Source organism: Mustela lutreola, chromosome 2 (assembly GCF_030435805.1).
Source record: "Mustela lutreola isolate mMusLut2 chromosome 2, mMusLut2.pri, whole genome shotgun sequence".
Classification (NCBI taxonomy): Eukaryota; Metazoa; Chordata; class Mammalia; order Carnivora; family Mustelidae; genus Mustela; species Mustela lutreola.
The window spans coordinates 196,563,253-196,577,946 of record NC_081291.1 but is presented as its reverse complement, the minus strand read 5'-3'; the positions used below and the strand labels follow the sequence as shown (position 1 = coordinate 196,577,946).

At 36.3% G+C, this 14,694-nt stretch overlaps 1 protein-coding gene and 1 long non-coding RNA gene across 7 annotated transcripts in view; one reads left to right on the top strand and one right to left on the bottom strand.

Annotated features, from left to right (window-relative positions):
• The window catches only part of LOC131825258 (uncharacterized), a 219,165-nt gene that overhangs the window by 54,761 nt on the left and 149,710 nt on the right, over positions 1–14,694 (bottom strand). For all 5 annotated transcript variants that reach the window (XR_009351171.1, XR_009351175.1, XR_009351172.1 and 2 more), the window contains one exon: positions 13,414–13,526. This is a non-coding gene — a long non-coding RNA (uncharacterized LOC131825258). The remainder of the gene's footprint in view (positions 1–13,413; positions 13,527–14,694) is intronic.
• Positions 1–14,694, top strand: part of SAMSN1 (SAM domain, SH3 domain and nuclear localization signals 1) — a 119,764-nt gene that overhangs the window by 53,495 nt on the left and 51,575 nt on the right. Inside the window, exon 1 of one of the 2 annotated variants that reach the window (XM_059164482.1) lies at positions 13,484–13,629. The exons of the other annotated variant lie outside the window; for it this stretch is intronic. Coding sequence (XP_059020465.1) covers positions 13,573–13,629 — 57 coding nt within the window. The 5' untranslated portion in view covers positions 13,484–13,572. Of the gene's footprint in view, positions 1–13,483; positions 13,630–14,694 lie in introns of those variants that run through there. 2 annotated transcript variants of the gene reach the window in all.

Here is a 14,694-nt window from a genome sequence, read left to right as displayed (position 1 = left end):
TCATCTGGCAGCCCCATCACCTACTTTTCTCTTTGTTTACCATACACACTTGCTGTAAGAAATTACTCCCACTTCCCAATCACAACACATTCTCTCATACCTCTGATACTATCATACACTCTTCTCACTGATAGAATGTTCTTTTCCCTTGTCTGCCCAGCAAATTCCCATTGGCTCACTCTTAACCTCAAGCATTGCTTTCTTAGTGAATTATTTCCCTACTTCTCCAAACAAATAAGCAACTTCTATTTTTTTTTCCACACATTGCAACCTGGATTGATACAGACTATGTTACATTGGGTTCTCCTTGTGTCTGGATCTGCCTGTCTTCTCACTAAACTGTAAAGTCTTGGAAGGGAGTGCCCATGCTTTTCCATCTTTGGACACCTGGCAGAATGCCAGGCCCACAGGAGATATTCAATAAATTCTTATTAAACAAATAAGATAGGAGGGGCTGTCTGCTATATCTTAGAGCACAAGAATGATGAGAGAAGCCCAAAAGCAACATTTTTTGCCTGAGGGAGATTCAAATCCCACTCAGTTTTCTCTCTGTCTACCTAGTAGGGGGTTTCTGCCAAGTCCTCCTCACCAGTACAAGAGTCAGTCATAGGAAACACACGCCTTGAGTGTATTAAGGGTTTCCAAGCTGGTAACCAGAGCTGCAGTGACTTAAAGACCAGCAGCAGATGTCTACAGTTTCTAGAATGGTGCCTTCTCAAAGTAGTGCTGTGTAGTTTCTGTTCACCTACTGACTGCCAGGAGAGCTGACCTTTCCTGGCTGTTACAAAGAAGGTGGCTTTGCATGAACCATATGACATGCTTATCAACTGCACTAAGAACTAGAAACAAAATCCACGTTTTTCCCCTAAATGTTTATCTTGTAAATAAGTTTCTTTTCTCTTTTAAAAGAGAAGTGTTCGTTTTCAAAAGAACCATCTTCACAGGATGAGTTGATAAGTTTAAGTCAGGTTCTAACGTTCAGAGAATTATAGGACCAGGATTTTAGTAGAGATGGGACCAATACAATTTCTCTCAATAGCTTGTAAGGAGGTATTTCATTTCAATGAATGTTTTGCAGGAAAGCTCACGGGCTCAGTAAGAAGTCCTAGAATCAGGGGCTGACTTGGTAGAAGAGGAAATTCAAATAATCAGTTTCCCATATGCATAAAATCAGGATAAGTTCTTCATAGGAAAGCTGTTAAGATAAAATAATTTATGTTAAAAGGTGCTCAAGCCTTGGAAAGAACGTTATAAAATCAATAATAGATCATTATCAGCATTAGGAAGTATGTTGACATATCTTATGCATTTCTCCATGAAAGAGAAAGCATTTTATGAAGTGGTCTATAGTCTGTATGTTTCAAAATTTTTGCAAGATCTTTTTATGATAATGTTTAATTAAGCATTTATTCTGCCTGCTATAACCCCTTTGGTTTTGAGGGTTATGAATTGACATTTTGATCCTGATACTTGTCAGTCCAAGGAGATGGCAAAAGTGTGCAAAGCTATAGAGTTTAGTGTGTTCATCTATTCAACAAATGCTTCCTAAGCCTCTCTGTGTGCCAGGCTCTATGCTAGTGCCAGCAGTAGGCCTGGCCTCTGCCTTCTGGTAACTAAAGCAAACAAATTGAATCATGTCCAAACACAATGAGAAGACCAACATGACCAGGTCAGAGAAAAGAGGAGAGTGACATAGATAGGCAAAGGCCAGAGATGTTCAGGGGAACACCCCCATGTTTGGTCATGGGAAAGAGCATGGAATTTGTTTGAAGTGCATTTGCAAATCCACAGTTAAATGCTTATCCCCAAATGTAAGTGAAAGTAGAACTGAATTCCCCTGTCGAAATTTCCCCTGGTCAGTGGCAGAGGAGAAATAGCATATTCAAATATCATTAGAGCATGTGACAGTGAGAGTTCAACTAGCAACGACATCATGCGCGGACTTTGGAAATCAGAGGCTGAACAGGTTACTAAGAAGTTGGGTCACACTGTGACCGCATCCCAGAATGAGGTTGGGGTTGAATCCCTAGGGAGTTTATGTTTTTCTACTTTTCCATTTGAAGGAGAAGGAGTGAAACTAGCATTTGTTAAGAACTTCTTTGTGTGAGGCATTTTATAGATGTTTTCTGACTTAAACTCAACTCTCAAGAAGAAATATTTTCCCCTTTTACCAAGGTGGAAACTGAAACTTGGAAAGGTCAAATGTTCGGCCCCAGTTACATAGCTTGTCTGAATTCTGACCTATATCAGTCCTCCAAAGCACACTTGTTCTCATCACACCCCAGGGCCTCCAAGGATGAGTGGCATGCAGAAAAGCAGACCCCAAGGCAGGCTTACTCAACAGAGGACTAGTCACCAAAATTCATAACTGCTGTAGGGGCCACTTTGGGTGGCCTGGAAATCCTGTGCCCTGGAAAAGGAACAGGGAATCCAACAGGAAATTCCAACTAGCTATTAGTTTTTCAGTTAGTTAGTTTTTTTGGGCTTCTGGGCGCAGATATTAACTTGGTTATTTGGTTCACTGTACTACAGATCAACAAAGAAAACCAGACTTTCATTTCTCAAAAGTATAGCTGAAAAAGTTATGGAAAATTTTCTTGTTAGAAAGGAAAATAGAATTGAGTTGTGAGTAACATACTTGTAAAGACCTGTAAACGATCAAGTAATTTTTCTCTTCCCAGAAATGACAAATACGGATGCTTTAAAATTAGAATGCAGGGGGCTTTCTGAAGAGCTGTGCTGCACTGTGGCTTCACACTCTATGTGGAAACCTTATTTGGTATGTTTTGGGTCAGGGAGAATAATGTATATATTTTTTTACAATGTACCTGACCTGCGAAGAGGCTCTTCCATTACTCTTTTTATTAAAAGGAAAAGAAGGAATTCCATCCGAACAAACATAAACATGTATATACACATTCATACCACATATAGACATAAACAAATTAATTACATACATATATACATATATATACACATATGCATATGATGTGTGTGTATCTATATATATGACCCTATAAAATTTGGTTTTGCTATGATAAACATTTTTACTTTAAAAACACCCACCACTGGGACACCTAGGTGGTTCAGTCAGCTGGGTGGGTACCTGCTTTCAGCTTGGGTTATGATCCCAGAGCCCTGGGATCAAGTCCCAAACTGAGTTCCCTGCTCAGCAGGGAGTCTGCTTCTCCCTCTGCCTGCTGCTCTTTCACTCTCTCCCTCTCTCTCTGATGAAGAAGTAAATAAAATCTTAAAAGAATAAAATAAAATAATAAAATAAAATAAAAACATCCACCACCATCATAGTCTATTTATTTCTTTTGTAATTAAACTAACATGTAATTAAAGTATGTCTAATTGCATATTAGTTTAATCATAATTAAACTAATTATGCTGTAGCCAAGGTTGAGGGAATGAAGATCCCATAAAGGATTCTGATTATTTAAATAGATTAGGGTATACAATTACTGTCTCCTATAGCTTTATAGTTTTAGTACAGTTTCAAATGGTCAGGTCTGAAAAACAGTCTGATCACTCTTCAGTCTGCTGTAAATTTTTCCGACGAATGAAGGTAGAAAGGAAATAGAAATGATTTTGTTCTTCCAGTTTAAGAATAGCTTTTCTGAGGAAAGGAACTCATATGTATCTCTTCAACAATACTTTATTAATTGCATTTTTCCTCAATAGGTAAAGACAGGAAATCATGGTCTATTGATCAGAGCAGCCTCCCTTCCTCTTGTGCTTCTGGGGAAAGAAGTATGAATTAAGCAGGGGATTTTAATAGTACATGTAAAGTACTTTTTACATGTGCTCAGATCAAAGTTAATTAGAAAGCACTTCTGTGCAAAGTTAGTTCAATTTGTTTAGTCAGTATTGTACTATGGACAGACCTTTCAGCCTAATGAAATATGATTCAGGTAACACTGAATTATTTTCTTAGTTGAAAAAGTACTTTGAAGACTTTCAATGAAATGTGATTTTTTATTGTTTTCTTATATTCTCTATGAAGAATTAAAAGGCAAACTATTTCACAAAATTGTGCTCATGAAAAGCCTCTGAAAATGTCTGGAGAACACAAATACTTAAACGTGAGAATGGACTTGCCCTGGAAAAGCTTTGTGTTCATGGCTTGGCTTTTCCCTACCATACCATGCCAATAGCCATGTCCGATGTCAAGTTTAAAAATTATAAGGTTGGAGTAGACGTGACAAGGATCAGTTTTGTTTTGTTTGGGGCTTCTTTGTTGTTGTTATTAGATGTATATTCCCTATGATGAGTTGCTTACCAAAACAAGATAAAGAGACACAAATATTTTAAAGGACAGAATGAGAATCAGAGGTGATACAAATGTGAAGAAACAGAGTTGGCAAAACTAGTGTTTAAATATAGTATATTATCTGCATACATTTTCCAAAAAGATGAAGACCCGCATCAACAAAAACACTTGGTTAAAGGAGGTAAGGAGAGATGCTGGCTCATGTTAGGGTTGATGGAAGGTGCAGGAAGGATTGGAGCCAGTGGCAGTCACAGAACCTGCAGGAAAGCATACATCAGTGCAATGAATCATCAGTGTGCATAGAAGACCTCTTGAGATCTCCAGCATTCGTAACCTGCAGGGAAGCTACTTCCTCTCCCCCACAGCCCTCCCAGGACACGGGACGATTATTATCCACCAAACCTGAATGGCCTCTGAGAATAGAACTCCAGAAACTGCCATTTGGGGGTTTTCTGCTGGGAAGGCTTCTTTGCTGTCTGATGACCTAATAAGCCCACCCATTTACAGAGCTACTAGTGAGGATTTTCATAACATACTCTTAGTGATGTACCAACAGCCAAAGACAGCTAGACATTTGAAGAAAGCCTCAAAGGTAAAGACAGAGATCAAAGCAAACAGAAGAAAGAAAGCAGAGAAAAACAAAGACAATGAAAGGGACAAAAGGAAAAGAAAATTAATGATAATTAATAACCACAGAAAGAGAACATATTCCATTATGTATTTAGCTCTTAGTGTCTAGTGCATACCAGACACTTTTGTACTGATTTTTAATAATATCTCACTTAATCATCATAGTATTCCCTTTGAGGTATGCACTACCACCAAGTTCATTTTATAGTTCAAGTAACTTGTCAAGAGCATCCTATTAAATGGCAGAGCCAGGATTTGAACTCAGGTAGTCTACTGGGTTCACAAGTGCACCCTCTTACCCAGTACATTTTACTGCCTTGCCAAGAATTAAGAACAGAATATTTTTCAAGACCCACTTCCTTTAGTTTTAATAATATACTCTTATTCAAATAAACCCCTGAAAGAAAATCTCAAAATAGGACCTCAGAAATAACTATCTATCTATGCTGCATCCCCTCCCCCGAGTGAATTATTATACCAAATGCTATGTTCCTTACTCTTCCCTTTTTAAAACTGTGTATATGTGCTTTTTGTTTTTGTTTTTTAAAGAGTATCATGCTACATGTAATTCTTTTGGGAATGGTTCCTTTCACTTAAGATTATCCATATCATTGAATGACAGTTGACATCAATAATTTTTAATGCTTTGTTAAAAAATAAAAAGAACAGAAAGTTATGAAAAGAGAATGATCAGAACATTTACAAAATAAAATATTATAGTTAAAAATCTTTATTACATAATGAGTAGAAAAAGTAATGGAATTTCCTAGACGGCTAAAAAAAAGAACAAAAAAGAAAAAAATGGAAAACAGAGAAATATAAAAGAATCATAGTATCAATCCAGGATGTCTAAAACTGGATTAACTATAGATTTCCACAAAGAGAGAACAGAGAAAAAGAGGTGAAGAATTTATTAATAAAACACAGACCAGAAAGTTGTGTTTCCATTTTGAAAGGGCCACTGAATGAACATTAGGAGATGTAAAAATAACCCCTATAAAGACACATCATATGAGAGTTTAGGACATACCAAGGATAAAGGGGAAACGCAGAGAGAGACAGAGAGTCCATATACAGTAAACCAGGAATCACAATGGCATTAGACATCTCAATAACAACTCTAGAAGTCAGAGGACAGTGGAGAGCCCATCTAAATCCTAAGGAAAAATGAGGCTAGAATTCTATTTCCAGTCAAAATAGCATTCACATGTGAAGGATCTACAAGGACCTAGAACACTTCCATTTGGGAAAGTGTGCTTCTGCAAATGAGAAAATAGACAACATTGATGATGTGGGATTTAGGCCATCGAGTATCCAACTCAAGAGAAGACCGAGAAGTTCCATTTCAGCCTCAGCCCTCTATACTTAGAAAATAACCAGACCACGTTGGAACAGAGGGAAAAATAAGCCTACACTTGAGTATTTGACATTACAAGTATGATGGCTGTATTTAAATATTCAAAACTAATCAGGTGAGGGGTACCTCAGTCATTTAAGCATCCAAGCTGTGATTTCAGGTCAGGTCATGATCTCATGGGTGTGAGATAGAACCCCATGTCAGGCTCTGTGCTGGACATGGAGCATACTTAAGATTTCCTCTCCCTCTCATTCTTCCCTGCTCCCCACTGCCCCTGCACAGGTGCTCACTCTCTCTTTCTTTCTCCAAAAGACAAACAATAATACATAGAGAACCAACCATAAAAAAGGAAAGTAATCAAAAGCTCTAAAAATGAACGGAAAGAGGAAGCATAAAGCACTAAACACAATTTGACTTAGCCACAGGCAATATTTACAAAATAATGATGACTAATGATTTAACTAAATAATTATAAGGGAGCTGAGGAGTGAAAAGAGTACAAAATCCTCAAGAATAAAAACAGGAATCAATAGGTAACATCTCATACATAAATCAAGAAAGTATAGGCCTATCATTGAAAAACCTGAATCTAAACAATGAGAAAAATGGTTTTAATAGTGCAGGGAGTCAGGAAAATAATTACTAGGAAGTCTGGGAGTAGAAAGGAAAGCTTTTTTTTTTTTTTTTTTTTTAAATTTTTTAGGGTAAGCATTTTAATTTTTACAAAACTTAAGATGATGTTAAGATATGTTGATATGTTGAAAGGAAAAGTGTTGTAGAAATATGAAAATTATGACCATAATTGGGATGTGACTTTGGGGCAAGCAAAAACAGGTGAGATTAAGAGTAAAAAATTAAGAGAATAATAAAGTTTTGGAACATAAATTTGGGAGCTATAGCTCCAGATCAAAGAAGAAATAGAATGTGCCCATGATAGTAACTTCACAGGTAGTGTCAGTTTATAGATGAATAGTTTATCAAAAGCCATCCTCAGGGCACTTCGGAACCTAGGGAATTTCATAAAGTGTGGACAAGTCTAATTTGTGCTCCCAACCTGAATTTTATAAGCATGAAATTATTATTAAAGATAGCATTGAGGGGCTCTTAACCCTTCTTAGAGTCACAACAAGGTGGTTTGGGTTGGAGAAGGAAATTAGGTGGTATCAGGCGTTCCTGTGGTGCTGACTCTTAAAGAGGGTTCAAGATGGGTTGCACACTTCCTGGTTTCGAATTCTTTCATACATACAATCACTGAAACACTGTGTCCAACCAGTAGCTCAGCAATACCCTCCTCCCAGTCTCTACTCTTTGGAACCTAGCCCCCAAACAAATTATTTCCATTTTAGAGCAGGTCTTTAAATATGCCAAAGTGTAACTATGATAGAGAATGGTGGCTGCGAGCTAAGGCTTTGGATTGAATCCTGACTTTATCACTTCCTAGCTATGCAAACTGGACACAAAACCTAACTTCACCTGGAAGTTGAGGATGGTAGCATTAGACCAGCTCACAGAGATTTTGTGAGGATTACATGGGAAGTATGGGTAAAGTATTAAGCATAATGCTAAGCATATAATAAGCACTCAAAGTTGATTCTTGTTATTATCATTAACTTTAAGAATAATATTGCTTCATGAGTATTGTAACTTTGAATCGTAAATAGATGAAATTTTATTTTATTACTTATGGCAACCACTTAGAAATATATTTACAAAGTTTATATATATGTGTATATATATATATATATATATTTACAAATTATTGAATAATCTGAATAAATTGCACTTATTTTGAACTTAGGTCTCCTAATTATTTTTGTTACTTTGGAACTGGCATACCTCATTTTTTGTTTACTAAGTCTTCCCTTACATTGTTTTCCACATCTTGCCATGCTTTATAGACATGATCTTAGAAGTTCTTTGTCTCTTTCAAGACAGTTTCTTCCTGTATGATTCTTTAGGTTCCCCATTTATTTTAGACAGTTGGTCCTTTTTATTTATTTCAATTCTCTATCTTCTACAATTGAGATAATGAGATAAGGTTCTCCATTATTTGAGGGAAATTTAAAATATGCAATAGTATCACAAAGCACTAGACTCTCTCTCTCTAGAGGCTTCCCAAGATATCTACCACATCTCAGAAGGATAATATTTTGAGGATACCAAGAATGGATCCCTTTTTTGGGATATACTCCAATTAACCACCATGACAGTTCATTAATTTATAGTAAGAAATAAATTGCAGTATTTCAGGTACTTGATGTCCATTTGAACAATGCATTTGTCGCCTGTAGATGACCTACCCAAGGAACTAAATCATCATTAGAAGGTTACTTATTGAGCTTAAAATCAAAATAAAATAAGGAGAAGTAGTTAGACAAATATGCTGTTTACCGAAATCCAGCTAACATTGCTTGAAGCATCCATCTCCACAAGATGGATTATCTTGTCAGAGAATTAAGATACTTGAAGTTCTTTGAAGTTCTCTTTCTTGAACACAAATATTTGGGTTCTACCAAGTATTTGCCTCTGTTGCACTCTTTTCCCTATGTGAGGCCAAATGAATTAAGTTTTCCTCTTACCGGGGCGCCTAGGTAGCTCAGTGGGTTAAAGCCTCTGCCTTTGGCTTGGGTCATCATCCCAGAGTCCTGGGATTGAGACCCGCATCAGGCTCTCCACTCGGCCGGAAGCCTGCTTCCTCCTCCTCTCCCTCTCTGCCTGCCTCTCTGCCTACTTGTGATCTCTGTCTGTCAAATAAATAAATACAGCTTTTAAAAAATAAAAAGATTTCCTCCTACCTTCCTAAGTGGTTTGGTCATGATCCCATGTTAATGTGTGAGAACTCTGATAAAACTCAGGCAAGGCACCATATCACAAAGAGAAATTAATAGATAAAATATTAATTTCTCATATAGACCTGATACGGCTTCTTGGAAAAAAATAATCCTCATGATCCATATGCTTAATTGCAGGCCTTGTTGGGAAAAACAAACCTCTATAGCTCCCATCTTAATACTTCCTGTTAGTAGGATCAGAATTTTCTCTCAATTATCTCCTCAAAAACTTTTCTTCGTTCCGTAAAGCAAGTCATTGGGCAAAGAACAAAAGCTGCTGGAGGGGCACCTGGGTGGCTCAATGGGTTAAGCCGCTGCCTTCAGCTCAGGTCATGATCTCAGGGTCCTGGGATCGAGTCCCACATCGGGCTCTCTGCTCAGCAGGGAGCCTGCTTCCCTCTCTCTCTCTCTCTCTCTCTGCCTGCCTCTCTGCCTACTTGTGATCTGTCTCTGTCAAATAAATAAATAAAATCTTAAAAAAAAAAATAAGCTGCTGGAAAGCTTTTCAATCAGTAAAACATTAGAAGGAATCTCAAGAGCTTAGGAAAGGGAGGGGGTCCTTTATGGAAAAGGGTCAGTAAATAGGGACTCCAGAGACAGAATGGGTAAATGATATCAGAGAGCTAGGAAATGTAAGAGAGTCGCAGAGAATTCACCATTTCTTCCCCACTCCACCACTGTAAATCTGGTGGAATGTCCATACCACCATTTCTCTATAAACCCTCAAGTCTAAACAAGGAGGTGTTTTATCCATCATTTTGTAAGAGTAAGCTAGATATGTGGAGGGTACACCTCATATGTTGCATACGGCCAAATGACTTTGAAACTACCAACTGAATTATTGAGTAAAGAACTACAAGAACTCCAAATCAATATGTGTATCTGCTTCTAGAAATCTTGAGTAGAGTTAAGATTTGTATGATAGTGTAGGATCTCCACTTCCAACAACTAGAAATAGGCAAGGACACAGCAGCCCCACTGAGCTTCTTTCTATAAATTTCCCTTCCCCATTCTGTAGAGAAAAACCTGCTCTGTGGAGCCAGAAAGAAAAACAGAACTATCAAGTTTAAGTTATTTTTATGATTGACTCCTTCTTTTCTTTATCACAAGTGACTACATTCTGTAGTTCTAAATGAAATATAATCCATTCTTTTCTATAAGATAATCTATCTTACATTAAATATTAATTTCAGAGTTGCACTCCATGATTACAATCTTATTTCTCTTATTTTTCAAGTTCTTGGAAGCTGTTTATTTGTATTTTAGGTTATAGTTACTCAAACAGCTTTTGGTCATGGTCACCTCAGTAATACATGACACATTAGATTTACTGTGACCAAGTCCAAATGTTGGAGGTGTACAGATTAAGGTTGATGTGGGGATCATAGTCCCATTTTAAAAGATGTGACTTGAAAACCCTCCTTCTTTGGACATATGTGTTTAAAGTATAGAGTATGATTAATCCAAACATTATTAATTTCAGTCTTCAACCTAATGGCAGGAAGCAAAGGAGGTCTTCCGGCAATCAAGATATCAGAATCAAAGACATCAGACCCCATTTTCTTTAACCTATACTTTTCTGATTTGAATTTGATAATTCAGTTACTAGCAACCCACTAACAAATATTTGTTAAACTGCTAAAAAAAACTCTTCTGTGCCCTCTTCATTTTCTCATAAAAAACAACCCAAAGGCTGTTATTTGATTGCTATTTCTTCAAAATTTTGACTCAGCCTCTATGACGCAGAAATAGTGACCAGTACATATGCCACAAAGTCCCAGCCTTGTTTCACCATGCTGAGGTTCTAGGGCCATTAAGGTAATTTGTGAAAACAAAGCACCCGGACTGCTGTTTTGCAATTTTCCTCCTTCATAACATGTCTTAAGAAACATGTGGGTTAGTGGTTTAATCATGATAGGAAGTTAGGTATGTTCAATAATCTTGACCCCATTCTTGTCCTACCTTTGACTTTTGAATTTGCTGGGTTATTCTGGTCACTCATTAAGTATCCTGGTGGCCCCAGAATTCCATAACATAGTACATAACTGATTTAAAAAAAAAAAAAAAGAGAGAGAGAGAGACAGACAGACAGAGAAAACATTTGCTACCTTACAACCTGAGATTTTTGAGGACTAGGTCATTTAACATAGATTGTGACAGGACTTCAAATGTCTTTGAATATCTCCAGAAAATATTTTTTTCCTGAGTAGTAGAGAAGGTTAGAAAATTGCTTCTCCCATCTGTGATTCTGAAGGAAAAGATTTCAGTTTTACTTATATTTTAAAGTATTTCTTGAGCAACTGGGTGTCTCAGTTGTTTAAGGGACTGCCTTCATCTCAGATCATGATCTCGGGGTCCCAGAATCGAGTCCCGCATTGGGTTCCCTGATCAGCTGGAAACCTGCTTATCCCTCTTCCACTCTCCTTGCTTGTGCTCTCTCTCTCTGTGTCAAATAATTAAATAAAATCTTTAAAAAATAAAAAAAATAAGAAAATAAAACATTTCTTAAAGTGTTAATGATGGTAAAGTGCCTAGAGCCTAGAATTCATAAATTGTGATTTTGGACGAATTGCTCAAGTGTAACACTTTTGAAAACTGTAGATAGTCTAGTCCATGTATGTCCTCATGAATGTGAGTGTTCTCTATTCCTTAGTTGTCATTGTAGAAGTATAACTTATATCAAGCACCACCCCAACCTAAATATTTGAAATCTCTGACTTTTTTAAGATCCCCAAACAATTCTTGTCATTAGACATTCTATAAATGCTAAAGTCATATAATAAGTATGACCTTTACTGATAATTCCTCTTATTCTCCCTAAAGCTCTATGACTGTAGTAAGTGCAGGTACTATCATTCTCCTGTTGTTGATTAAACTCAACAATTGAATTAAATTTCTATTCACAGGTAAAGAAGGGAGGGCATGAGGGTGCAAATGTTTCTGTTAAGAAATACATTTTTTTTTTCATGACTTTCAATTCCTGAAAAGATGAAACTAAGATATACTTAGGTCACTGCCTGAACCTAAGCCATGCTTCTAGGGAATTACCCAACCTCAGAATCCTCAGTGTTATTTTGAAAATACCAGAGTGATCATTCCTAAAAATATAATTGCTCTTAATATCTAGTAGAAGAAGCATATTAGCCAGAATCTTAAGTGTATGTCTTTAATTCTATTATAGAGCATAAACAATTTTTAAGCTAGTCAAGAGGCATGATATACTGTCAAACAGTACACAACATGTAATTTAATATTCATTAAATGATTAGTGAAATTTGAACACTTAGAACTGGGCCTCAGGGAGGAACAGCTCTGAGGTCTGAGGAAAGACTGAGAAATGAAGTCAGCTGGTCTTGACCTAGAGAAGCTGCTCGTTAACAACATGGCACCTCTGCTTTTCAACCTAGAAGTTTGATAAATGAAAATCTGGGTTGATTTTCTTAACAATCCTCTTTTAATAGAGATGGAATTTTAGATGCTCCACAGTCTCCCTTTGGTAAATCCCTTATTAACAAGAAGCTTGAACTTGTTGCTTTTACTTTCTGGGTGTCTTGGTTTTGACATTATAATAAAAATGTTAAACCCTTCAGTTGGATGAGAAAAGTCTTTTTAAACCACATTAGCTCTATTCCAGGCCTATTAAATAGAGACTCTGGGTGTTTCATGTGAAGGTACCATTGATCCATTGGCTCATCACTGGAATAACAATTATCTGTAGATGGCATTGCCTTTGCAGCAGCAAAGACACCCAGCGAAGGCAGGGTTCTGTTTCATTGCTTTCCACGTTGGTCAGGGCTTGACAACATAGTTAATGGATTTAAAAGGTAAAAATATGTATAATCATTGAATTCTGAAGTCATACTCTTCTTTATATTTATTTGAATCTCACCCACACTCTGTTTTTTAAGTATATGCATTTGTACTTTAAGGAGGATTAGTATTCCTCCTTACTATAAAGTCTAGTTCATTTTGTCTTATGACAAAGTTTATTTGGAAGTATAAAATTGACTGACCTGAGTATTCTCTGCATTTTTAAATAGTAAAATGCCCACATCTCAAGTTTTATTTCATTTATGGGTTCAGATATTTTCCTCCCTCTATCCACAGAATGTGTGATAGATTTCTATTTTCATATAAACTAAAAAAAGGAAAAAAAATCTTTATTCTGCATCCTTATGGCCTTAAGGGTAACTACAGGCATGTAAAAGTGTAAGATTTAGGAATCTACCTCATAGAGGTAGACACAGACACAGAACATGAGTTACCAAAAATTACCGTTTAAAAAAAAAAAAAACAACAAAAGACAAAAAAAACTTTACCCATGTAGATGTGAAGTCATATCCTGACCAAAGGAGGAAGTGGCAGGTCACTGAGCTCAAACTTATCTGCTATACATCATTGACGGCACAGTGCTGACAGCCTTCAGTTGTTTCTTTAACAACAGAAAGCACACTTGCTTGGAGTACTGTGAATTCAAAATGCTGAAGCGAAAACCATCCAATGTTTCAGAGAAGGAGAAACATCAAAAACCAAAGGTAAGGTAATTTCATACACAAACAAAATAAAACCATTTAAAGGAATACACACACACACACACACCACACATTGTTCTTCTCTTGTTAGTCGTAAATCAATTCAACCCTAGGGTGAATGCCTCATGGCAAGCATGAAAAATGTTGAACTGCCAAAAAAAAAAAAAAAAAAGAAATAAAAAAAAGAAAAATATTGAATTGCAAATTTAGGTGTTAAATAATACCTGACAATTACTGTCTCTGTAATTTTATTTTATAGTGTATATTTGATCATTTACATATGTAACTCAAGTTAAAGTAAAGTTGGAGCTCAGATCCAACTTCATGGAAATCAATTTGGTGGTCTCTGGAAGGTTGATATTATGAAACAGTCTTGAACATTTTTAATAACCATAAAGTTGTCAATGTCTATTTAACTGAATGAATTTTATCCCTCACATGTTCAGCTCTCATAATACTTGTAATTATGAGAAAATTGTGAAATAGAGATGTTTTGGCTCAAATATTTGCTTTTTGGGGTTTTTTGTATTAAAATATGATAGTTTGCTGAGAAGATTATTTTTCCTACTATCACTTGAACTAACACTTTACTAGAGAGAGGATTGGGTTATATTTTTAAGAAGCATCAAAACCGCATATATTGATAGATTTATCAAATCGGTTCTATTTGGAATGTTATGCTGTTCTTGTCTTGACAATAAGTGCCGCTTTAAAAAAAAAAGTACAGCAGGAGATAACAAAGTTTAGATTCTATTGTAGAACTCTAAATTGGTTTCATTAATAACATGAGAGAAGCTATGAAATACTGGGTTCAAAGGTTTTTGCCAATACTTATGCATTTCTTGAGTTCCCCAGATAAAAAATATTTTTAATCTATTTGTGAATGAACTATAGCTGAGGTCAGATGTCTTTTTAGAGGACTGACTTATTATCTATTATTGGTCTTTATTTGTTTGGCACCCATTCTGAGAGAAAGGAGTTGAGAATTGATTGTGAACTTCTAAATTGATGTGGCATTGAACAATGGTCAATATTTTATAAGTCTTTGCAAGTTACTATACAACCTGT